At 45.5% G+C, this 27,491-nt stretch overlaps 1 protein-coding gene across 6 annotated transcripts in view; it reads right to left on the bottom strand.

Annotated features, from left to right (window-relative positions):
* Positions 1 to 23,680, bottom strand: part of dgki (diacylglycerol kinase, iota) — a 63,583-nt gene extending 39,903 nt beyond the window's left edge. For 3 of the 6 annotated variants that reach the window (XM_070991619.1, XM_070991622.1, XM_070991624.1), the window contains exon 1: positions 23,209 to 23,654. In XM_070991619.1, the coding sequence (XP_070847720.1) occupies positions 23,209 to 23,432 (224 nt within the window). In that variant the 5' untranslated portion in view covers positions 23,433 to 23,654. Of the gene's footprint in view, positions 1 to 23,208 lie in introns of all 6 variants that reach the window. The other 3 variants (XM_070991620.1, XM_070991623.1, XM_070991621.1) reach the window with 2 other exon arrangements.
* Positions 23,681 to 27,491: the final 3,811 nt, after the last annotated feature.

Genomic DNA, 27,491 nt, shown 5'->3' with positions numbered 1-27,491 from the left:
TGTCATCCACTGCAGAGACCTCATGCTGCACTCACAAAAACACCCCGAGGCCAAAAGAAGCTCCTAACTGGCAAAGGAGGAAACAAAGAGGCGTGTCGGTCCGAACTTTAAGAAGGAGAGAGTCGGAGAGGTTCCAGAGGAGGCGTCAGACCTGCAGCTAATGCGCCTCATGACGGACCTTTAATCCACATTTCGATGGCAGCCAGTTAATAAAAAGCAAAGTGACACAAAGCACTGTGACAGCACAGAGCATATCGCCCCAGCCCTTGTGGAAACACCCCCTGCGTTCAATTCACACGATGACCTGCAGCGTTGTCAGTTCAGCGAACGTAACCTGCAGAGTCTGCAGGTGAGAAACCAGCGAGGGAACACCTTTAAACCTGCAGAACGTTACAGTCTTCATCTTAACGTGGACGCACATGTGAAAGCTCCATCTGAGAGGAGCTCCAACGTCACAGCTGACACTTCAGCAGCTTCTTGTTCGGCACAATCTAGAAAGCGTTCACTCCGTTCTCCTGCTGCTCCACTTCGCTTTCTTTATCTCTCGCCTTTCAATCTCCCCTTTTCATTCTGCCTCACCCCGATTTCTCTCCCTCCTTTTATTCTCTCCTTCTCTCTCTCCTCCTCTATGTGGGTCAGTGTGAAAGGCTCGCTGGTTGCTGCTGGTGACACTGCATGTCCACAGTGTGTGTGTGTGTGTGTGTGTGTGTGTGTGTGTGTGCGTGTGTGTGTGTGTGTGTGTGTGTGTGTGTGTGTGTGTGTGTGCCTGCCTCCTCTCAGTGCCTCAGGTAATGGGCTGTGATGGATAAAGGTTGATCGCCACGTGCAAACACACAAGAAACAGACACTGTGCGACAGGAGGACGTCAGCATCTTTTAACGGAAACAATGAAAAATAATGCAAATTGAAAGTGAACATAAAAACGGGTGGACAGGACCACACGTCTGTGTCTGAAATGTATATACATATATTGATATAAGAGCAATATTCATCAATAGGTCGAGCTCTAAATGTGCATTTGGTTGTGAGCTCTGCCAAAATATGGGTGACCTACACTCAGCGCTGTGCCTGAACACATCCTGTGCACACACTGATGGTGTGAGGCTGCATTCAGGCCAGCAACAGCACAGATTTAATGTGGTGGAAATGCCAAAAGGTTTGTATTTTGAAGTATCACATCAGAAAAGTTCAAGGAAATTAACTTGTTTTTACACGTGATTGAGGTGATTTTTGGAGTTCTTCTTCTTCTTCACGTTTCTGTCCTCTACTTCTTCTCTTTATTCCAGCCTGGTTTATTTGCTCCAAACCACTTGATGGAAATGCATCTAATTTGCATTTTCTTTTCTTTTTGCAAGATTTCAAGAGTTTGCTCCAAATTCGCCTGACAGTTCGATGGAAACGGCTCCTGTTTGGCCTCTAGGCTCAGCCTGGGTCTGAACCCGAGCATGAAAATACACACAGAGACACACACACACACACAGGAACATGAGCGCACAAGTGCCACGAATGACAATAGCAGGAAGAAATCAACACACACACACTCACAGACATACGCACGCGCACACACACACACACACACACACACACACACACACACAGTTACGACAGTGAGCTTCTTTATTGTCTTATCTGCACACACTCCGCAATAATCACACACAAACATTTCCCATCTCGCCGCTCTGGACTTGTAAATGTGTTTATGTGTGAGTTCGTGTGTGTGTGCGAACGTGGGGGGGGGGGGGGGGGGTGAAGGGTGTGGTTGTCATGGCAGCCCCACTCAGACTTCCTTCCCAGTTTTATCTGAGCCTCCAGCATTCCTCTCCGTGTCTGTCTGTCTGTCTTCCTCCCTGTCTGTCTGTCTGTCTGTCTGTCTGTCTGTCTGTCTGCGTCATTTGCTGTTAACCACTAAATGAAAATGGCCGCTCGGATCTGTAGGTCATTCTGTCAGTTCATGTGCTCTATTGGGTGGAGCAGACACATTTTTTGGGGATGCTGCAGACTGTCTTTCCTTCAGGGCCTCGTGAGGTGTCCTAGATTCACAAGCAGTTGTCTCACACTGTGACAGCGGTAAAACGTGTATCCGACAGGTGATTATCTACCTAGTTTCAGCCTGGCGTCTGACCTGCGGTGCAGCGGCGGGTGCGCTGGGACGTGCTACTCTGATCAATAACTGCAAAGCAAACATACAGTGAGACCAATCAGTCACCTGCTGAACAGCTGCGTTCAGGGAAAACGTGGCGTTTGCTGTGTGAAGTCGTGGCGTTGCTCATTTCTAATCATCATATTTGATAAAGCTGCCATCACTTCTTGTGAGCCTTTTTGGGGCTGATGGAGAAGTTCTTCAGGTCACACCCGGGTTTCCTGCAGCAATCAGGGAAAATGGAGGTGTTTTTAAGCAGCACTCTGCTGAACAGGTACTGTGGAAATGTCCCGGTGGAGAAGCTCTGGAGGCTGTGAATGATTAAGAATTAGAAAAATATGTCGTTTGTGACGTGAAAATTCTCCGGATTACAGCTTTGATGATCAGCATGCTAATTAGAGGGAACACACCCCTGGGTCGGGTTCGGTCACGTTGGCCGGGCTAGCCTACTAGCTTACTAGCATGGTGCAATGGTAAGATTCAAACTTTATTATGTTTATAACTGCTGATGAAAATGCTTAGTGTGAGTGTGTGTGACTGCGTTCAGAATCACACGTGTGTCAAAGGTTAAGTGGCTGTTCAGTATTGATAAATGCTTTATTAATGAAGTAATTGATCGGCCTGCCTCACGGTCCGCGCTCATATTTCTGTTGTGTAGCTGAGTTTGATTCTGACTGCGCTGCGTTTTTCCTCCACTTTAATAAGTATAATATATTTAATTATAGTCTACTCTCTCTTCTCGGTGCGTCTCTGACAGCGAGTGGGTGTGTGAGAGCAGCTGCAGCCGGGTACACTATCAACTCTTATTAGATCACTGACACACACGCATGCAGGCACGCGCACACACACACACACACACACACGAAGTTAACATGCCGGCACTTCTGGACAACACGCTGTTCTTGTGAACGCAAGTGCAACGCGGGGACCAGTAACACACACACACACACACACACACACACACACACACACACACACACACACACACACACACACACACACACACACACACACACACAGAATGAGGTGTATAACTGAAATATTGGTGACATACGAGCGAAGCAAACGGTTTCACGGCGGAGCGGATGTTCAAACATCACCAGTTTGACAGAAGAACACCAGAAAACAGAAAACAAGACATAAGAAGGTCGATTAGTTGAATTATTTAGAATTATTTAGGCCATTTATCAAGAAAAAAACGCCAAATATTTGCTCTTCTAGCGACAGGTTTGGAGATTTTCTCTATTTTATATTGCAAAATGAATATCTTTGGGTTTATTGTTGGTGGGATAAAAAAACCTGAAGACATCACACACCACCATGAGGAGCTGTGACTGGTATATTTCACTATTTCCTGACCTTTAAATGGATTAACGCATGAAGAAATAAGTCATTAGTTGCAGATGCAGCTGAATAGAATATAAAACATTCATGGATATCAAACAATTAAAAGTGGAAACATGTCAAACATTTATGTTGTGTTTTGTGTTGTCGAAGTGTGTGTGTGTGTGTGTGTGTGTGTGTGTGTGTGTGTGTGTGTGTGTGTGTGTGTGTGTGTGTGTGTACGTATCCGGCTGTGAGGCTGGATACAGGAAGCCTGACTCTTTCCCTCTGACCTTCCTCCCTCTATTTATAAGCATCCTCACCCTCGGCGCTCACTCATACTCACTTTCACAGCACGCTGTTTGTTCCACTTCGACGCCTGTCAATCAAACTCTGCAGAGCTGCTGCTAATTAAGTTTCACATGTAAGTTACAGAAATCATTTGCGATGACTGAGTGGTTATTTTTGTTGTTTTCTCAGGTGTTGCTGAGCTGTTACACCAATTTGGTTTGCAGTTGGACTTCATTTGAGCCACATCAGCAGCACGCCTGTCAGCCTGTCGGCCATTCATCGTCTCGGAGGATGAATCCTAATAACTGTTAATCCTCTGATTTCTGTCACCGCTGCCACGTGGATCGCATCTCTGGTTTTGGATTGACTGCAATCACATCCCCCTCAGGATGACTCAGCGTCCACTGTAAACATCAGCATGCTATAACCATGTATAAAATGACAATGAAAGGAGTTGCTCATCGCGATGAGCCTACAGACAATCATCAGCTCCCTTTACAGTTTTATAGCTCATTGTTTATCTGTCCAGCCCACAGCTTCACTGTTTGGGTTCGCTCTCGTCGCTCTCTTCATTTTCAGCCATAGCCGGCAGCTGTTTTCAGCACAAAAGCTTTAAAAAGCCACTGTTTGCTACCTGCTCGGTGCCGAACTGACACAGTTAGCTGATGAACATGGCGGAGCATTTAGCGGTTAGAGAGGCAGATATTTCCCTGAGGAGACGGTAGAGTCCAAAAACAGAGCTAAAAGAGGCTGAATGTTGGTCTTAAAGTGGCCAGGGACATGAATGCAAATGATAATGTTGCTCCATAACTTCTGGATGTGTAAGTAAGCAGCTTGTTTCTAGCTGCCAAAGAAATCAGTGACGTCGTAAGCATGTTAGCATGTTGAGGTTAGCTCGAATCACTACTGTGCTAACGTGCACAGAGCCCCTAGATCACATATGTCAAACCTATTCCACAAAGGGCCGAGTGGCTGAAGGTTTTCTTTCCAACCAAGCAGCAGCACTCCAGACTTGACTCATTTCATCAGCTGATCTCAGCCTTCAGACAGCTGATTGGTCAGACTGCGCGTTCTTGATTGGTTGGAGGGGAAAACCTGCAGCCACGCGGCCCTTTGTGGAACAGGTTTGACACGCCTGCTCTAGATTCTTTGTCTTGTTTGGTCTTGTATAAATTATTCTTGTCACTCCTGTTGTATGAACACTCTGGGTGTATTACATCATACTGTTCAAGATAATGCCGGGATATTTTTAAAATCATAGAAAATCCGCGCAGAATCCAGTGAACCTGAACGCACCGGACCACTGACGCTCTGGCTGGTGGGTGATGCACATGGCTGCCGGATCACAAACATGCTCCTGAAAACATTTTTAGTTGAAAATCAAGCAATGCAGCGACAGATTTTTTTGTTCCTGTTTTATCAGCATTGTATGTTCTGATCTGATTTTCGTGACCCTGCTGCATCGTGGTGGACAGACTTATTTGCATAAGGTCGATGCTGAGTCGTGATTATGCAAATTCAGATAAAGTGACCGGTCCGTCAACTCGCCGTGCCGTGTCCATCATGCACCATGCAGCCAGGACTCCTGCTGACAGCAGAAGTAACATTGCTCCACGGTGGAGGAGTTAGCGACCACGGCAGTGTGGAAGTGGTTTGGTTACCAAAGATCAGATGTACGACAAAACCACAGAAATATGTAAGAAGTACGAGAACACTGCAACAACAAAAGAGCAACACAACAAACTTATTTCACCACCTCAAGCAGAAGCAGCAGGTTGAGTAAGAGGAGAGTTGGCTGAAAACCTGCTCAGAACGAGGACGCACCATGGAAATGGTACACAAACCACGCCTCTGCCTTTCTCTAAATTCAGTTTCCAGAATCTCTCTGTCAACATTTCTCATGAACTTCACATGTGACGCCGTCCTTCAGAGGAAAAGGTGAAGGTCTGGTGTGTTTGCTGAGTGAGCGAGCGCGCCTGCCCTTCACTTCACTTCTACACTGGCCTACATTACGTCTCCTCTGGGGGTGGATGAGGAGGAGAGAGGGAGTGAGAGGAGGGAGAGTCAGATTAGAGAAAAAGGGAGGAGAAAGTGAGTGTGAAATGGAGAGAGAGAGATTGGAGATGAGAGAGGAGAGGAGAGGAGAGAGAGAGGAAGGATAGCTGTGAGAAGAGAGAGAGAGGGAGTGAAGGAGAGAGCATCTGTAGGCGGTCTTGGCTTTGCCCAAAGGCCTTGGCTTCTCTCCTCATCCTCCTCCTCCTCATCATCATCATCATCTCTCCTTCACACTTTCACTCTCTCCTGCTCTCTCTGCTTCCCCTCTTCAACCTCATCCTCATCTGCCTCCCTGCTCACGTATTTATCCCTCCATCCACCCACTGTTTTCTCTTGCTTTTTTCCTCCACGCTCACACTTTTAGGTTCAAATTCAGATCAAACTCCGAAATACTAAACTGAAATAAAGCTGCAGCTCTGTAAAAGGAAAGCAGTTTCCTAAATAAGAGGCCATTTCACAATACAAAAATAACATGATGAAATTTGGTGTTATAATGACGATAAACTTTGCATTAAATGCGCTTTTAGCGACATTCATAATCCTGCCAATTCTGCCACAGAAACTGTTGACAGAAAGGTCAAACTGAGAATTTCAAACACAGCAGGGAAGTCTGACATCTGAAATCAATATCATCTAATCGCTTCCATCGTCTGAAAAGCTGCCATCCCAGCAAGACAGCAGAAATATGAAATTACGGGCCGATACGTGCGACCACAAGCCTGCTAGTAGCGTCGGAGGTGCAGCCACGGTAAAGCACCGCAGACCTTTGTGGTCTTCGAGTCAAGTGAGAAAGCATTTAAGCAGGAGACAGAAAGGACATAAATAGCACAGTTTGTTTTTATAGCCCAGGACAGCGGTTTCCAACCTGTGGGTCGGGACACTCTGAGAAACACTCTCTGCTCCAAATTACATTTAAATGGTACTAAACTGTTTTCCCAGCTACATTGTGGTGGTAGATGTAACCACTGCCTGGGTAACTGCATCCATGCACTGCAGTTCAGGGGCTGGTCAGCTGGTTTGGCCTACTGAGGGTCTAGTCTCCAACAAAATCCCTCTGGTTGAGGTTAGAGGATGACTGTGGCTTCAGTTTAATGCTAATAAAGACATTGCGTCTCAAGTCACTGCATGCTTTCTTTCTTCTTTCTTAAACATAACCATAAAAACAGATCATTTACTCACTGAAGCAAACACTCTACTGCAAGATTGATATTTTGGCTTGTGAACAACTGCAGAATTTTACGTCTTCAGGCCAAAATGCAGAATTTTTCTTCTTGGATATTTCAAGTTCCGCTGTATTAGCTGATATTTCAGAGGCGAACACTTGTGCTTCACTCCCAGGCGTTTTCTCTCTTTCTGCCTTTTTGTCCAGCAGAGTCAGCAAAGTATCTTTTCCAAAACTCCCACTCTGAAAACCCACTCTGTTTCTATAAGTGGGAAAGAGAGCGTGAGAGCGAGAGAACTGCTTATTGTCTGTGAGCTGACTACTCACAGTCATAGTGGTGGAGTGTCAACATAATGCTGAAATGCACACACACACACACGCACAAAGCACAATCTCCATCTTGATGGTTTGGAAAATGAAAAATTATTAACAAGAGTAAATGAAAATAAAAGTGCTCCAAGAAGGTTTTAGCAAACTTGCCAAAAAAGATAGTGGAGTTATATTATTATTGTAGAAAAGACAAAAACAGAGAAATATGTCGAAATGTTCTTTCTGAAGCCAGGTGGTTCGAGTCACACCAAGTCTGCTCCGACTGTCACAAACTGAACTGAGACTTCTATCTAATATGAAACTGGATCTATAATTTACCACAGGTTGTGCTTGCTTCACTGAGGTGTCACGCACAGCTAACGCTCCGACGGCTCCATGGAAGACATTATCGCCTGGTTAATCATACCCCACCCCAGCAAATAAAAGAGATAAAAGAGAATAAAATCGACTCCTTTCTGGCTGTACGCCTGTCTGGATGCTGGTCAGGGTGAACGCATCTTACACATCGTGTTTACGCTATTAATAACGCGCATCGCAGTAGGTGACGCGGTAGTAGAAGATGCTTTTCCAGGAGAAAAGGAGATTATTTTTTTAGTAAAAGTGTGTGGAGATGTGCCAATTGAGATGAAAAAAAAGCCAACTTTGAGCGTCATTATGGCTACAAACACGCTAACCTGGACAAGCGGCGAGGACAAATGCTTTTGGATAAAGTCGAGTTTGGGCGCACAACAAGCCGCTTTCACAAGACCACGTTTTTTTGGTGAGATTGCTAATCGCTAAGAAGCTGAAGCCTCCTTCAGAAGGATCTGTGAAGGAGCGCCTTGTTGCCACCGTGGAGCTGCTAGCATCGGACGAAGTAAAGCTGTTCCGAAACGCGTTCGTCTCGAAGAATCGGCGCAGAGCGGATTACAGACGCTGCAGAAGATAATGAAAAAACACTGATTTTGTTCTGTGGCCTTCAATGAAACAGCAGACATAACAAATGCCGCCCAACTAGCCATTTTTTTGTGCGTGGTATTATCGCAGACTTTGATATAAGGGAGGAATTTGCATCTTTGCAAGCCGTGCATGGCACTACCAAAGGTGAGGATGTGTTTGAGCAAATCATTTTGTGAACAAATCTGAACTCCCATTTGAAAGGTTAAGTGGTCTTGTCACAGATGGAGCTGCAGCCATGGTTCGCCAGCAAAAAGGGATTAACTGCATCAGCCAAAGAAGAAATGAGTCGTCTCGATCAAGTGATGCCACTGTGGTACATCAAGAGGGTCCGTGTGCACGTTCCCTGAAGCTCAACGATGTAATGACGAGGCTCACTTTCGCCATAAATTTCAGGCCTAATCTGACGTCTCGCCAAAGAGAGGCAGTTCCAGCCATCACATCGAGCTAAGCATGATATATATGTTCAATAAGTAAGTAAGGCCATCAGAGGATGTTATAAAAACTGAAATGGCCCCTGATAGGAAGAAGCTTCCCCGGCCCTGCTCTCAATGAACTGTTAATAACACACACACACACATACACACACACACACACACACACACTCCAGGTGATATAATGAACCACAAGCTTGTGAGGAACGAAGCAAAGGTAAAGACTGAGATGCTGATTTCAAAGAACACAGAACAAAATGAACAGTTTTTATCACATGCGACATCAGTCAGCGTTCACACCTCTGAACACACCATGACGGGACACTGACTGGATTTCTCACTTGTGATTAACGTTGCATATTCAAGAAAAGCACTCCTGCAGCTGTGTGCTGGGACTATGGATCGTCCGAAACCATCCAGACCTTGAAGCTTTGGTGACTTCAGAGCAAGCAACACCCTGATGCATTAAAAATGCTCACAAAGTTGATGGAAAGCCACAAACAGATGTTAATGATTGCTAATTGAGTTGTGTTATCTCAGGTTTATGGCACTGCTTCATGATCAGAAAGACCAGGTCCTGGAGAAAATAAAGAGCAGCAGCTATTTCCACCAACGTACACCGACAGCCGACGAGTTCAGGGACCGACTTTGGACGAGGTTTCTGCTCTACTGCACGGGTGCAGGCAGGGAATTTACATGAAGGCAATATAAACAAATATGGTGGAGAGTGAACCTGATACAGGACCACGTAATTCCTCCCCACAGGAGGACTCAGACCAGCCAAGACAAAGCAAGGATCGCACACCAACTTCTGCTGCATGGATGCAGTTTAGGTCTGACGTGGACCTGAAAACCAGACCTTGCAAAGTCTGCTGCAGTTTAAAAGGTTTCTATTGAGCTTTTTTTTTTAAGTTTTATAGATTAATATTAAAATTTTTCTTACATGCTGAATTGAAAATTTGCACAAATGTTCTACACAAAAGGAGAAAAATACTCATAAGCTTTTATTTGTCGAGCGCATAATTCAAAGTTTAACAAATCGTGTGTTTTTATATGAACTATTTATTCAAGAAGATCAGAGGACAAACAATTCAAGCCGTAAATCACGTCACTTTATCTCAAGACTGGCCCGGACAAGAGGAGACTCGTCCAAGTCTTCACGTGTCCCCACATTCAGTCTGTCCAAACAGTCACAGAACATGTCCACTGGCTGTTTGTGGCTTCAAAATATAATAGTAAGGATGTGACAGTGCCAAAACATACCACACTAACCACAAACCAGCCTTTCTCTCCCCATGTCTCTTATTTACACACAAGTGACAATCCACTTTGTGTTGGGTTTGATCACAACCTGAGTTGTGACTTTCCACCAGAAAGTGCTGGTAACCAGTTGGAAATTTAGATTTTTAACCAACTAATTGTCTAAACGCCAGGATGAAGCTAGCTGTGATCAAAAACATGAATTAAACTGAAAGTGGGCCTAAGAGAGGTTTGCTTAAAAAGACAAGGATCTACGGAGGCAGCAGAGAGTCCTCCAATAAATGAAGCTCCTCCTGTTGGTGTGCGTGAAAATGACTGTCGTGTATTATGTCCAACTGCTGAATCACTGCTAAGACATCTGGGAAATGAGAAAAGGTTCAGCCTGTCCACTCATAAAGATTAGACACCTCACGTTGTCTCAGTGTCTCCCAATATGCTCACTGTAACTGGTTCTCACTGGTTTCTGTTGTTTAAGAAAGACAAGATAAGAGGAGCCATAAACGGCCATCTCTGTGGCCTCGATCTCAGGGCGGCCTGAGTCAAGTCAATTTCATTTCTGTAGCACATTTACAGACGGATGAGCCGCACCAAAGTGCTTCACATGAAAGTGCTTCAAGTGCAATAAACACAGGAATGAACCAGGGCAAAAGGAAAAGGGTTAAAAGACAATGACGACGAGTTAAAATAAAGCAAAAAAGATGGTTTAAAAGGTGGCTGAGGGATTACTAGGGGACATATTCACCAGCATTTGACAAAGAGGTGGGTCTTCAAATGGGACTTCAAAAAATTCAGAGTCTGAGCTGCAAGGACGTGGAGGGGGAGGCAGTTCCAGAGTCTGGGGGCTGCTACTGCAAAGGCTCTTTAACCTGGGCCTGGGCACCTCCAACAGCAGCTGGTCAGCTGACCGTAGTGCTCTGGAGGGGGTATGGTGGCGTAAAAGATCAGACAGGTAAGTGGGGGCCAGACCATGGAGAGATTTGTAAACATTCAGCAGAAGTTTAAAATCAATGCGGTGACAGATGGGGAGCCAGTGGAGCGATGCGAGGACTGGGGCGATGAGTCTGGCGGCTGAGGTCTGAACCAACTGCAAGCGACGAAGCTGTGGCTGATCAATGCCGTACAGAGCGTTGCCATAGTCCAGTTGTGATGTTATGAAGGCATGAATAATTCTCCAGGTCACTCTGAGGCAGGTAGGCCTTGGTCTTAGCAAGGGTTCTCAGGTGGAAAAGGCTTTTCCTAACTACTGCACTAACCTGCTGCTCAAACTTGAGGGCACTGTCAAAAATCACGCCAAGATTTCTGACAGAAGGCCGGGCGTTGGAGGTGAGAGGGCCTAGGGCATCGGTGGAGAAGGCCGAAGAGGTTATGCCAGAAATGATGATCTCCGTCTTGCTGAGGAAGTTTGCACCCATCCAGCCTGCCCATCAACCTTGAGGAGGAGATGCAGCTGGATGTCGTCAGCAAAGCAGTGGAAGGAGATGTTATGTTTGACCAAGATTTCCCCTAGGGGTAAAATGTATAACAGAAATAGGATGGGACCTAGTATAGAGCCTTGAGGGACCCCGCAGGTGAGGTGGCCAACAGTAGAGAAGAAATCTCCAAGCTGGACAGAGTATAAGTAGGCTAAAGGGAAGATGACACTGTGATGAATGTGATGTATGGAGTCTGCTTCCTGGTACCAGAACTGTCTTTTTACTTTTAACGTCAGCATAAATGCACAGATGTGTGAAGCTGCAGGCCACAGCAGAGACAACCCTGCATGTTTTCTACTCTACAATCAGTTAAGACAAGTCATGAACTGCAGCCAGAACGCGGGAGTGATACTCGCCTCTCCTCACCCGAGCTCTCCCTCACATCTTCCTCTGACACCTACATAATTACACAGTCTGTCAGTGTGTGTGTGTGCGTGTGTGTGTGTGTGCGCGCGAGCATGTAACGCGGGGGAGGCATCAGATTCGCGCTGTGCATCTGTATCTGACCTTTACTGCTGAGAATAGACACACAGAGAGAGAAGACAGCAGAAAATGAGGGATGGAGGAAGAGAGGAGAAGATAAAAGGAGAAGCTCGGGGTGGATGAAAAGGAGAAGAGAGAGCGAGGCAAAGGGAGGAGGGTTGGCACATGACGGAGGCAAACGCTGAGGAAATAGAAGCAAAACTAGGAACGGAGCAAATAATGTCAAATCTTAACAGCAAAACCAGCAGCGAAAGTTATAAAACAAGGTAAACACACCGTCTCTAACATCAGGCTACAGCTGCCTAATAAATTAATTATTTACTAATGACCCTCATCTGACCTGAGCAATTAGGGCACACACACACATGCACAGAAAGAGAGAGCGAGTTAAAGATGCTGTCTCACTAATTATAGCGTGTCTCTGCAGCTGAGGTCTGCTAGGTCGTGTGTGTGTGTGTGTGTGTGTGTGTGTGGGCGAGCTAGTGTGTGTGCGTGCATCTGTTTGAGTCGGGGACAAATTGAAAAACAGCGGAGGAAACTCTTAACTGCAGAGGAGGAGAGGAAACTTAAAGACAAAGACGTCTATGTGCACGCTTTCATTATAGTGTGTGCGTGTAAGTGTGTGTGTGTGTGTGTGTGTGTGTGTGTGTGTGTGTGTGTGTGTGAGCTTTGAGTTTGGAGACTCATCTATCTGAGCACTGAGAGATGATCGGTGCTTGATAATCCTACCTGCATAGACACACACACACACACACGTCCAAAAGGCCAGGGTTAATCTGTGCAGCACATACGTGTTGTGCACGTGTGCTGCAGATGTAAAGTTACTGATGGAGAATCAGAGGAAAGATGTAAGAGTGCAACCCAGGATGTGGCGTATTCCCTCGAATCTCCACGCAAACAACAGGGAAACTAAAAAGCAAACATTTCGGTCCCGTCTAAAGCAGACAGAATAAAGCCCAAATCTGTCCTCTCCGGGTGCAGCGCTGACGGAGCAGCTGGCCACGCGAGCTTCACCAAATTAGTCAGTGCGACCGTTTGGCATCAGAGCCACAGATCTCTGTTATCCATCAAAACCTTTGAAATGCATTTAAAGGATGATTACAGCAGGCGATAAACCGATGAGGATAAATAAAAAAAACAGAATAATGCCCTTTTGTCAGTCCCCGAGCCGAGGAGTCCATCTGGCAGAGAAGCCAAAAATGAGAAGAACAAATTAAAGGATGGGAGGTCAAATGCGTGAGTTATATCATGGTGGGCAATTAAAACTGTGGAGGCTTTAGAGAGAAGTGTTTCCCTCCTGTTACCTAGACACTGAAATAAAAATACATTTCTTCTTTTTCCAAGAGCTCGACAAGCAGCTGTTCCAGGTTTCACAGCGCTGCCAGAACACATGAAGACTTCCATTTGTCTCAGGGGGAGAAGAAAACGCTGCGAAACAGCAGCTAGCTCGTCTCTTTAAGGCAAAATTAGCAGGAAAAAGATCATCTGCTTCCGCTCGATGTTCATCGCTGCGGACGCGATGAGCCGGCGAGAGCTGGAGTCACAGTGATGGAGTCAGTGACACCTCAGCGGTCGACTCCACGGGTTCATAATCGGCACCAACGAGACAGATGGGCCTGCTGGACGGGAGGGAGGAGGTGCTACTGTTAGCGAACGAATGACTGGAGCTGCAACGATCAATCGACTAATCTATCAGCTGCCACCTATTAAATTAATCACCGACTATTTTGCTAAGTGATTAATCGGTTTGAGTGAAAGCAGGAAAGCGTGACTGCTGGTCTCTAGAGGACACCGGTTTAGAGATGAGACCTTCTGTGATGTGTTTTAGGGCTCAGTATCACTATTGTAAATAAACATGTAGTACACAAGAACAAAAGCCTGGCAGGCACACACTGACAGAAACACCATCCATCCATCATCCATCCATCATCCATCCATCATCCATCCATCGCCTGCTGCTTAACCAGGGCTACATCGTGGACCTGCAGCAGGCTAAGACAGGTACTATCAGATAATCCTCCTCCAGCTCCTCCTGGAGGCTCAAACCAGATTAGATATCTAATCTCTCCAGGGTGTGGTGGGTACACCGGGGGTCTCCTACCAGTTGGACGTACCCGGAAAACGTCCACAGGAAGGCACCTGAAGGCCGAACCACCTCGACTGGCTCCTCGCAGCACGAAGGAGGCGGCTCTACTCCGAGCTCCCTCTGGGTGCTCCTTGGCCTGACTTTAAGGGTGATCCCAGCTCCTGACCAAGGAAACTGATGTCAGCCAGTATCTGCTGTCCCACCACTCATCTGGCACAGCACCTGTCTTTCAGATAACAGTGTGACTGCTTGTACTGATAAAACAGGGGTTCAGCTATCATGACAGCAGGTTTGGCTGCAGACGGGATCCCCAAGACCACCAGCTCAGAGATTATCTCATGATCAGCTAGTAATCCAGGCCTGTCACTAAGTCAATTAGCCATTCAATCAGTCAGCTGTCCACCCAGCCTCTTTACACACAGCTGGTGTGTAAACCTGTCCACCTTTGGTTGTTTGCAATTATGAACGTTCAAACCAACTTTCAAAACAGCTTGACGGATCAAAGCAGGACCGCGGCTGCTTTTCGTCAGCCATGTTTCCCACGGCGGCGAGTCGGCGTCCGTCAAAGTCAGTCACGAACGTTAAAACCCAGCAGGTGCAGTCGCTCTGTGCTGTTGTGGACAATAACTCAATTTCTTGTTTCATTTCCATCAGAATGCAGTGAAGGAGAAATGACTCCTAATTACTTCATCAGCTGTATGGAAGCGTGAGTCACGAGAAACGAACCCTGTCATCAAACATTAGACACGTCAGTCACTTTAGGTTCACTTTTTTGGTCTGGTGTCGTCGCCTTTGTGTGTCTTTAAACTGGGAAACCTCTGAGTGTTTTTGTGGAGGGAAAACATGGCGTTGTGTTGAACCCTGACAAGATTTACAACTCACCCCTGACCTGCGCCTCTTTCCTGTACGTCTGAGGAATGTAAACACACACCTAGAGCACACAAAGTGGACGAGCGGTCCTGCCTTCACCCCCACATCAGCCTCTGTGCAGCTGGTTAGCCTGCTCGTCTCTGCGATACTGTTTTATCAGGTCAGAGGAGACAGGTTCGTCTCTTACAGCGTTTCCTGCCAGACAGGTCAGAGAAAGACACTAAGACAGCTCGGAAACTGATCGCAGCCAGTCGACTTCTGACAATAGGTCTTTGTGAAATACTCCTCTATGAACAACACGTCAAGTGTCTGATGGAGAAGGAAGTAATTGACTAATCTTCAACACGTCGAGGTTTGTCTTCAACAAGGTTCCTCTTCTTCTCTATTACACCAGGAAGACCCACTTCTCTTTTCTCTTCTTTCGCCCTCTTTTTTTTCATCTCCATTTCCAAGCAGGAAAAGCCTCTTACAGCCAGCCAGACGACTAATAAGGAGCGGTTCCTGTCAGCCAATCCCCCATAATGCCTCAGCACGCTGCATTATGGGCAAAATAACCCCCAACACACACACGCACACACACACGCACACACGCACGCACGCACGCACGCACGCACGCACACACACACACACACACACACACACACACACACACACACACACACACACACACGCTGGGACTCTCAAACACTCCTGAAAAGGCTAGGAAAGGAGAGAGAGAACTCAGAAATCTCACTACTGTTCCAAAAACAGACATCATCATCATCATCGCTCTTCTTCTCAGCAGAAAATGACTGAAGTGCGTGAGCGCACACAAACACACCAGCGGCCAACTGGAACAGAGAAGGCAGGGAGGGATGTGCGAAACGCCGCTCTGTCTATATATGTGTGCTCAGGAAGATAGAGCGACACGGCCATGATGACGCGCACTTTGTCGTATACAACACGTTCGACTGAGCCAGAAAAACACACACAGCCTCCCCTCAGGGCCGCAGCATCCGTCCTGGATCAGCTGTTTACATCCAGGTTGACCTCACCTTCACCCTTCACAGGTCAGTTCCTCCATCCGTCACATTTAAAGGGACCTCTGAGCGATGTGGTGGGCCGAAACATGACAGAAATAATGATTAAATATGTTTTAAATACCGCACGCTGACGGTGGATCGAGACTGAAAATGCATCGTAGGTTGAGAGTTAGTTGGGCTCTCAACCGATGATGAGAGAAGAAGAGCAAACAAGCACTGAAGTCTCTTCTCCCAACTGGCTTCGGTCATATGGTTCATTGATCTGATTGGCTGAAGTTAACCTGTGATAGAGCACACCTGTATATCATCTAGAGCGGAGACTATTTGTTCAACAGTGCAGCGATTTTGGTGAACGATAGTGAGTAAGATAGACCAGTTTAACGTGGAAACTAAAACTCCGCAACAGAAGTCCAAGAAGACAAACTGGTTTGCACTGACACTAACAAGCCTGTTGATAAAAAGCCTACTACAGCTTTAAATAGCAGCAGTTGACCTGTTACGCCTTTTGAATTATCCATACATCCACACAGTTTATTCTCTCCTCCTCCTCCTCCTCCTCCTCCTCCTGCTAACAGGAAAAGACTATCATAAATATGCATGTATATCTGTTCATCCGCTCTGAGGACGAGAGAGGGAAATTGTGTCAGTAAGCCTTGTATTTCATCAACAATTGGTGCTCTGATCGCCTGCTTAAAAATTCATGAGTGTCTTTAAGCTGCCCGGACTCTGAGCCAAGCGCTCCGCTGAATGTAACACAAACAGCATTACAAAACCTACTCGTATAGCCATCTTTTAAAACATAAGGGCAGCTCCTTCTACTGTACGCTGCTGAGCGTACAGGTGTGCTCAGGTGAAAGCCCTCGTCCCGTATTGATTTCATTGTTTAAACCCACTTCAGCTGTGACAGGAGAAACAAAGGAGACAAAGGGTGAAGAGGCTTTTATGCTAGCTGCTGACAAATATTTCATCTTTCAGTTGTAACAGAAGGACTTAATTATTGAATCAGTCGTAAAATACATGGTAATCCAGTCAATATCTGCTGAGACATTTCACTCAGAAGTGCAGATGTGAACCTCATGGTGTCATGGATGTTTATTCTGGAAACCATGAATGTCTAAAATCATGTGTCACCGTAGTGGATGCTGGAATATTTCACTGGATAGAGCAAAATTTGACTTCGCTGGATCTACATGTCATCGCAGTTCATCCAAAGATTTCAGTCCAGGTCAAGTTTGCAAACCAAGTATTTCTGACTCGTGCACCACGGTGGCATGTGAACATGTGTTGTGACAGATGGGAGCGTGAAATTTACATTTTGACCTCTGATTAAAGTGCGCCCTCGTCCTTTATCCCCTCTGCAATTTCTTGAAATCTTTAAGTGCATAATTCTCCACATTTCAGTCCAAGTCTGCTTCATTCATTAAAGGCAAAACCTGACACAGGTGAGCACTTCCTGTGATGACTGCCGCCCTGAGTGATTCAGCTGTGACTGTTGTCAACTTGTAAATATGGTGAATGGTGTCTCCTGATGTGTACACTGATTATTTTCCTCTGTTTTGCCCTTTCAAACTTAATTTCCCCGGGGAGCGCCGACGCTATTGTACCGCACTGTGACGTATCGCTCGGTTACACAATTACTGTAAGCAGCGTGGCATTACAGAGGTTTCTAAATGTGAAACATCTCCTCCCTGCAGGCTGTTGACCCATGTATATTGTTTATATAAAAGAACTGAGTACTCGGATCACAAGGTTAAAAATTCATGAATGCCTTTACGAGCCGCGGGGTAAGTATGGCTGTGAAATCTGATATCTGACAGGCTTTAGTGTTCTCAGCTCAAACGTGTCGTTAGGAATATACCTTAAACGTCTTCTTCTAACGTCTCTGAAGTCCTAAAAGTCATCGGGCCTCTTTCACTTCTAGAGAAAGTTAACTTTTACTGCTGCGCCTCGTGTGTCACTCTGTCACTGCCGTCATCATTTGCTCTTCCTCTTCATCAGCGCTCCTCCTCCTCTTCCTCCTCCTTCGTACGTCTCGAGCCGTGACACGACTCTGACTCCGTCTCCGACATCTCCCCTCCTTTCATTTCCCTCTCTGCTCATCGTTTTCATGCCTCCCTCTGTTCTCCCTCTCCCCTCTGTGTTTTGTCCTAATTGAAGGCTGAAAAGACACTTTTATATTCTGGCAGCATCAAATGATGAAAGGCCTTTGATCACTGTTTACCCCTGCAGGTGGTGCACAGCGGTAGCAACATGACATACATCCATATCTTTTCATGTTGCTCCTCTCCTCTGGTCTCCTCTCTTTCTTCCCTCTCCCTGCTGTATATTGGCTCCCAGCCTAAGAAGACATGAAACACAAAGTATACTGGACTGTGCTATGACGGGCGCTTATTGTGATCTGTTGTTTGTGGGCTGTAAACAGTGGAGGGATAATGTTACAACATCCTGTCCTGTGGCAGTTTGTTTCTGCACCATTTCCCACGAGGGCAGTGGTGAAATCTCGCCACATGATAAGCTGGGTGATGAAACAAAGCGTTCGTTTCTTCGGATATTTCCCTCTTTGGCGGGCTGGTCCTGCTGGGGGGAGCTGCTCAGTGAGCCAGGTGGAGGCTCTAATAGAGGTCCAGGTAGTCTCCAGCTGTGTAACTCTGCACGGTCCAAATCTGAGTCCTGACAGTGATTACATGTCTAAGGTTCAAAGAAGAAGCAGAGGCGGCGTTTGACAGCAGGACAAATAAATCTACGTGCAGACAAACAAACAAATACAGGAAACAACAGCTCAGCGCGCCTTAAAGTGGATCCAGGTTGCAGCAGGCTGCTTGAGGAAATCACAGGGGCTGTGCACAGGATCATAAGTGCTCGTATGTATTATTCAGCAGCAGCGCAGAGTCTTACGATAACACCCAGAGGCCGAGCTCGGCTGAAGGTTGTGTTCTTATGTTCTGTAAAAGAAGCTGACGGGTTTGTCAAAGCCGTGCGTCAAAGTTTTTCTTGTTTATCCTGGTTTTGTAGCGGCGGTGTGGCTGAGCCGCAATTCAATATTAATCCGCCTTTAATGGAATTACACTGAGTATATGGTCCTGAAAACAAAAGCCTGAGGTCAGAATTACACACGCCATGCAAATTATAATCAAAAGCTAAAACAATTTAAGTTATGGAGCTTTTTCTTTGAGTTTTATTTCTTGTATGAAACATCGATTTGAGCATTTAATGTGTAATCTTGTGTACATCTGATGTGTGATATATATTAAAAAATATTGATATTAATGTTACGATTGTGAGTCAAGCTGCAGGTGGCTGATATGTATCCAGTGTTTCATCACTTTGCATTTAATTTTATCACCTATATCATGAAATCAGTAAATGTCACAATGTAACACAGTACTTGGACACTGTGGTAAAATAAACTGGGTAAAATAACCAAACAAAATCTTGATGGAAAATGAATGGAGATATTCAAATTTGCCATAAATCAGTCCTACTTATCAACTGTTTTGATGTACTTCTGATCTTTTCAGTCATTTTTCCAGCCAAAATGACAAACATCTCTGCTTATAGCTGCTTAAATGTGAGGTTTCTGTGCCATTCTTCATCATATGCAATGGTTAAGTAAATATTTGGGGGGTGTGGACAAAACAAACCATCTTACGGCTTCACATTGGCCCCTTCTTTCTCTCCAACAAGACAATTAATCATTTAGAAACTAGTGCATAATGAAAATAATCAGTGAGTTGCAGCCCTGTTTGCAACCTCGCCCATAATTACCCAAAACGTCCAGAAACGTTAGAGCATATTTATCACAGCATAAACCATATGGCACAATGTATACATCATCATCGGGAACTAATTCCAGCCGAGCTCGGCGCTAAGTGGCACTGAATATTTCATATGTTTATCTTATTACAGCCATCAGTCAGCTGCGACATTAGTAACAGGGTGTTCCAGTAAGGCTGCAAGCGATGGATTCAGGTGCGTTGGGACTTCAGAGAGAGCGTTCAGGGACGGCGGACGCTTCGAGTTCAGTGTGGAGGCTGAAGGATTGATGCAGATCTGAGGCCTGTAGAGGTTCGGAGGTTTGTATGAGCTCCAGGGCTGCAGGTGACTAACTGGCTTGACAGTTGGACAGTCCCAGAAATGTTAACATGAACAGCTGACCAACTGACTGTCACAGAGCGGCAGGAAGTGACCGGAGAAACAACTTACTGACTCACTAACTCACTTCCAGACTCACACACACACACACACACAGAGCGACTGTCCTTCTGACTGAGGAAAGACTGTCATGCAGGCAGACGGGTGAGACATCTAAGAATAGATGAAAGGAGGGACAGTATTCTTGGAACACACAGACAAAGTGTGACGAATGTCTGGCAGATAAGTTACACGTGCCTTACGCCGCCATAAACACGCGTAACCCCACACACAAAAGCACGCGCACACACCGCCTTTGATGTTCAGTGGCATCGTTTCCCAGCTCTTTCATATCGCCACATATGGTAATTCACTTCTTGGCAGCGGCCACTTCAAAGCTATGTAAACTACCTTCGTACAATCCATCTCGCTCCACCGGCTAATGCCGTTTCCTCCGCTCGGCTGATTCCATGAAGAGGAAAATTCACAGATTATCCATAGCTTGACCCGATGAGGTCAAAGGTCAAAGCGAGACCGAAACAAAGCGCGTAACAGACACTCCGATGGTGGTGCACAGTAGACAAATGCCACACTGCATCCATCCAGGCTCAACATACAATTAACAGACGGTGGTGGATTAAAAATACTGTAAAGCCAAATTTCCATCGTAGTCCAGAACGTTCTGGTTATTCACTGAAGCGTATGTGTGGTCTACAAAGCACTTCTTCATTAACAGTAAAATGTTCTTTCACCAAAACACATTGTCGTGGATAACAGCAAACCACGGCGAGCCAAATGTTCTCTTTCCAAATGAAATTAATCCGGCGGGGGATTTCAACCAAGCCGTTTACAGAACACGAGCTGAAAAAGGCTTCAGAGCGAACGGAGACATGGCTGGAAAATAGTTCTTCAATCTTCTTATCCAAACTCCAAACTTCCTCTCAGAGCGATCCCGTCACACTGACCCTCCATCCCACGTCAATCAGGAAATAGATGCAGCTCAATAAGAAATGAATGAAAAACACCTTTAAACCAATCAATTTCAACCAATAATATCATGACATGCATCCATCAATCAGTCTTCAGCTTTTAGCAGCACACGGCTAAGATTGCTAGTAACTGCTAGCGTGTTCGCCACCTCAGACCTTGTCCCGCTAACGGAGGCAATGAAGGTGCTGGAGGAGGCGAGTAATCCTCTACAACTGAGTCAGCGTAATTCTCCATGTTTGTAATGATACGGCCATTTTTCCCCAATCAAGTTCCTCCCAAAGTTCCACGATACAGAAGCTAGCTAAAACGCTGTTTCATCTGGACTTTAAGTGAGTTACGCCCTTCAGCTGTGCTGATCTGACTCCAATATTTCAACATGTTGGGAGACGCAGACTCGAGGTCTGCTCACCACTTCAGCGTCAGTTAGGCTTCAGATGTGTTGGTCGGCTCAGGCTAGCTTTTCCCCTGTGTTTCCAGTCTCTTATGCTAAGCTAAGCTAACTGGCTGCAGCTTCACATTCACCGTTCAGTTTTGCGACAGGCTTCGATCTTGAAGTGTATTATTTCCCAACATGCTGAACGACTCCTTTAAGGAAAGGCACCACAGGACGTAGAACAGCTACTTTAAGCGCAATTTGTCTCAACTATGATAACATTTTGTTGCTGTTTCGTCAATAAACTGGCAGAATTGAGCACATCTGCATCTGAGGATTGATCAGCTCACCTCTAAACACGCCACATGTACAGTGAAGCAGATCTACCCCTGCACCAGATTACTGCCTTTTTTTATCATTATTTTGTTTGTGCAACAGATTTATCTGAGCAAACTCCTCCTGAGGTCACGGAGTTGGAGAACCAGCTGCGGCACTCCCCATGATGAACAATCTGCTGGAAGTGTCACTTAACCAGAATGGCTTCCCCGGGGAAAACACCAGGAGGAAGAGAGCCTCGGTAAATGATGGCTCAATAAAAGTGAAAGAGTCTTTCCTGCGAAGTGCGTTTGCCTGACAGCACATGTCGCCCAAGTGGGTGTTTAAAAAGACTTCAAATGATGGGAAATAATCAACAGGACAAACGATCATCTGTCAAACGCATCGTAATGGGATTATTCTGCACCGTCCCCTTTTCAAATGGGAGGAATTTCCTTCCCAAATGGCCGGTTTGTTCTGTTTTAATGCGTTCGCTTGATGCATATATAATCTGATTGGGACATTCATTACTGATGAAACAAAAGGTTTCACTCATCTTGTGGGATTTTTGGCAAATGTGGATTCACAAACTGTTGCTTTGTTTAGCCACAGCGGCCCAAATCAGACACAAACAAGTTAAACGATTGATTTGACCTCCAAATGTAAATCACTCCCGCCGAGGGTGACACACACACACATAAACACACACACACACACACAAATAAAGAGTAAATTGACAGACACTAATATAGATAGACAGACGCCACACAGTGACATTGGTCCACCAAAACTGATGTGTGTGTGCGTGTGTGTTTGGTCTCTGGCCAGTTTTCACTATCAACAGCAGCTGCCAGTCGCACCAGGGTGTCAGGCTGCTGCTGGCATTCACACACACACACACACACACATACACACACACACACACACACTGCCCAAAAAATCAATAGTGTTTCTCCCCCTAACCCCCTTCACATGCTCCAACACAACAGGGCTACAACACCACAGGGACATGCACGCGCGCGCACACACACACACTGCTGCACATGACGCGGGCTCAAACGCGTCCGTGTGTGTGTGTGTGTGTGTGTGTGTGCATTAAAGCCATGTCGAGGCTGGTAACAGCATGATGGAGGACGGTAACGTGGCTACCCTGAACAAGCCGCGGCTTGTTTGTGACAATTTGTCTTTGAAATGAGGACAACCAGCCTGTCATGTCACCGTCCCTCGCTGTCTTTGTGTCCTGCGCTGTCTGTCTCCCTGTCTGTGTGTGTGTGTGTGTGTGTGTGTGTGTGTGTGTGTGCGTGTGTGTGTGTGTGTGTGTGTGTGTGTGTTTGGGAGCTTTAAGCTAGCTTACATGTCATCGTTACAGCCGTGTTAGCTCGCGTAAAACACACATGAAGAGGAGCTACATGAAAGTCAGAGCAGCCGAGCAGGTCTGTGAGTGAAATACACGCAGAAATAAACACACAAACACCAACATGTCCCCCTCTGGCCAGTATCCTGCCCCAGCATCCCCCCTCCAGCCCCCCACTCACCGATAGGAGGTCTGCTTTCTGAACGCCAGTCCTCTTAATTTCTCCTCCAGCGTCTCTTGCTCCATGTCGGGCAGGCTGCTGAAAGTGTCGCTGCAGCAGCCCACGGCAGCCTCCTCCGAGCCCGCTCCGGACTCCGAGTCGCCCCCGTCGGCTCCCAGAGAGGCCAGACGCCCGCTGAAGCCCCCCGTCGCCGGGCTGGTTCGGTCTTTCGCTTGGGGGTCCATGCTTGGTCGGTCCTCGCTGTCTCGCCCCGCGCTGGACCCCCCTCTCGTCCGGCTCTCGCAGGGGCACAGATGCCGGTAAGTTGGGAGGAGAATTGCGAGGTTTTGGGGAATAAAGGACGGGACGTGGACGCTCTCGGCGGCTTGACCGTTGTGGCTTCTAACCGCTGACCGCCTTTATATACCGCAGCCAGGTACGACGGCACGCGCAGCCGCCTGGACAACAGACCGAACTGCACTCACGAGCCTCTGACCAACTGGAAGCGAGCTACGTCAAGCTCCAAACGTCCGCCAGGAAGTGGAGCATTTCAGCCTTCAAAATAAAAGCTTTCCCCCCAAATCTCCCATTTAATAACAGCTGTGTAAAAGACTAGCAGGACAACATAATGTAAAAACATTTACTCTTATGTGTTGGCTTAATTCTTTCAATTACATTAAATGGATACTATCTCCACGTTGTTATCTTATTCCAGTTGTTGATAGCGACTGATTCCTGTTCCAGTAAGACTCCGCTTAGCAGGGAAATGGAAACATTAATCGATCTCATATCTCACACTCTCATATCCATGGGCACTTTAGTCAGTATCTGTTTAGCTTATCTCATCACAAAAAATAATATGATGAATAAGAAAGTTCTCATTTCTCAGAGTCTCGTATAGCCTGATATCTGACATAATTTGTGCACAAACCTTTTCAACACATTCACAATTTATGTTTTTTCACAGGATCATTTATAACGATGGATCATAGGATTGTTTCTGGGCATAATTTTGCAAGCTCAACATCTTTTAGGCCACAATTTTATCCCCTAAGTAAGTCCTGCACTCTAAAATCAATCTACAGACAGCAGACTCTCAAGTTTACAAATGCAGTATTGATTGGAGTATTGTAGCTTTCATGTTTTCATTGATGAACAAATTCCCAGGTGGCGCCAACCAAAACAAATATCCCATCCCGCCCTTCCTTAAAAAGGCTTTTATTATCTAACATATAACCGGAAGTCGGGTATTTGATTGTTTCTGACGTGACACAGGTTTTAAAAACTGCGAAAGCGCGAGCTGCTGTGAGGGCGGTGATAATAAACACGTTCAATGTGCGCGGATTACAACTAACTGCAGCATCCATCCATCCATCCGTCCATCCGTCCATCCATCCACCCATCATCCGTCTATGTCCGTCCGTCCATCCATCTGGCCCATGGGACGAGCAGCGTGGCATTGTGGGATATTCCCTCTCCTCCTTTCTGCAGCATCATCAGTCAGAAAGTAGGGCAGAGGGTGAGCTGCACGCACGAACACACGCGCCCTCCCAGCATCTCACCCTCGAACACTGACGACGCGCGGGCGCACACACACACAGTCCATACGCTCTGCTCACGGCTCGTGCGCGTCAGATCTGCCATGATGATCATATTCTCGCTTTGCCTTCATTATGTTAAGTAATAAAAGCCTGTCAAGCGTCAGGCTGCGCGTGTCAGCCTCCTCCTTCGCTTCGCTGCATTGAGCCCTCCGGTTCTCAGGGTCACCGCTGACCTCAGGTGAACCCTCCAACCTGCACGTGGCCGCAGTCCCTGCGATTATAATTCATAGATGATCATAATTTTGATTTAGCTTCTCATAATTTTGATGTAGTACTTTGTCATTTTGCTTTTAAATCATATTTTGTGGTTCAGTATCTCATAATTATGACTTAATATCTCATAATTTTGATTAGCTTCTCATAATTTGATGTAGTATCTTTTAATTTTGCTTTTCTGTCAGGATCTTGATTCAGTATCTCATAATCTGTACATACTGTACAGATTATATACTTTTTATCTTGACCCTTCTGTGCCACTGTTTGTGCTTTTTGTGATATTTGATGGCTGTAACGACTTAATTTTCCCAGTGCGGGATCAATAATCTTATCTTAATCTTATCTTAATTTATAATTTAGCTCTAGTGTCTCATAATTTTTACTTAGTATTTCATCATTTTGATTTCATAGCTCATAATTGTGTAGGCATTGCAGATATGTGCCTCCATAGAGGAGGAGCATGAAGAAAAAAATCCTAATTTTAGAAAAAGTCACATCAAGACACACAGATGGAAAAGAATGGAGAAACTTCCCGATGAAAGGATTTTTCATTGTGATTCATAACTGACAAGTTGTGCCTGAAAATCCCAAATCAAAGCCTGGAATCAGCTGGCAGCTCCTTGATGTGGTTACTGACTCTGTGTCAGTTGAGCTTCATCACAGAAAGCTGCTCTGTTATTCGCATGGATTTGATGACAAATGCTGCACCGTAACAGCAGCCGTAATGGATTTCACTGTTGCTGCGTTACTATGAGACTGGACCGTCATGAGGCGGGGGGCCTGTGTATTGTCTTGGGACTGTCAGAGCAATTCGCAGTACTTATTATGAGGCGCTGCTGCTGATCTATTTTAGGATCGCTGTCATGATGGAGGAGATAGAAGCTCCTGGCCAGTGTGTTAACCATGAGGCTACTTTCTGTCCTAATAGAGTTTGGCCTTAACTTAATTTGAAGTTGCACAAAAGGTCCTTTGAAGCTGCAAACATCCATTTATCATCCATTAAATTAAATATCATATTGTGGTCAGGCAGTTTTTGCTCTTATTGCGTGTTTGGTTGTTGCTCATTGTTGCTTTTCATGTAAATCTAAACATCTATTTGTGTAAATGCATCTATTTGTATATGTAGGTAACGGCTCTGTGTTTATTTTTACCTCCTTTGTTCAGCTTTTCTCCTTTTATTTGATCTTATGCTGCGTTTTACTGCTGGAGATGTTTAAACTGCTGGCTAAATGCAAACATCAGAATGCTAACATGCTCACAATAACGATGTTAAGCGTTCATGTGTAGCATCTTACTTTAGCGTGTTAGCATGCTAACATTCATAACTAGCACTAAACCCAAAGTGCAGCTGCTGATACTTGGTCAAATTAAAACAAATGAAATCTTTGACCTGACGGTGGCGTTGGAGGAAAAGTCGTGGAGTCACCAAAGTTATTAGAGGCAGACATAAGACAGAAGATATTTCACTAAAAGCTCAAACTGGCGTGTTCTTTGTTTTCTAATGTCAACAGTTTACCATGAGCAGAAAACACACAAAGTCAGATAAAATGCTTTTACTAAGGAAAATACTTTATTCATTTTAAAGCAAAAAGACAGAAAGCCAAAGTCAGGGTGGATTTAACCAGAAGCAACATGGAAGTGAAATCAGATTTGGGAAAAACTTCCTCCACTGGCTGCTAGTTTCAGTCTCAACTACAAGAGAACTCTCCATAAAAGTTTAAAACATGAAAATATGTTTCCTCAGATCTCTCCTGTAGAGCCTTTGCAGACCCTGTAGTTTTGGCTACCTCCCAAACTACAGTACCAACAGATTTAACAATAAATCTTTGATGATCTAGCCACTGATATACAAAGCTTAAAATATGAGACATAGATAGACAAAGCTTGTTTTCTCATCTCTAACAGGCCTGGGATCTGTTTCTGCTGCCTGCCTGATTGATTCACCCTCAGCTGTAAAATACAAATTGTTATATTTCTGGGCGTAATTATCTTCAATCCTGACAGCGGATATTGTTTCTAACCCATCTGAATGAAGATCTCTTCAGCATGAGAGTGAGTTTTTAACAAACAGGGTGTTTCTATTCACAGCACGGATGCACAGAAAGCGACCTGACATCCCACCTGGTTTAAGAGGTCCGAAACACACGTGTTTCAGTAAAGCTCAGAAATGTAAAAACCCATCCGTGACACACTTGAAATAGACAACTGAGACCTTTAAAGCCATGATCGGTGATTAACAAACTACACCCGATGGAAAGTCAGGACAAACGTGACATTTTACGTTCATAATTCATCAACAATGAACTATGGATTGATGTATAAACTGCAGATCCCAGACACATTGAACTTTCCTTATTTATTAACAACTTATATTTACAAAAATAGATTCTTTTTTTTTTTTTTTCATTTCTGGGAAGAAAGTTTTTTTGGCAAATGCTGAGAGATCACGTGACGATGACGCTGGAGGTGACGGCGAAAGTGTTTAAG

This window comes from Chaetodon trifascialis, chromosome 22 (assembly GCF_039877785.1).
Source record: "Chaetodon trifascialis isolate fChaTrf1 chromosome 22, fChaTrf1.hap1, whole genome shotgun sequence".
Lineage (NCBI taxonomy): Eukaryota > Metazoa > Chordata > Actinopteri > Chaetodontiformes > Chaetodontidae > Chaetodon > Chaetodon trifascialis.
The sequence above is the reverse complement of the archived record's forward strand: the minus strand, read 5'-3'. Positions and strand labels throughout refer to the sequence as shown.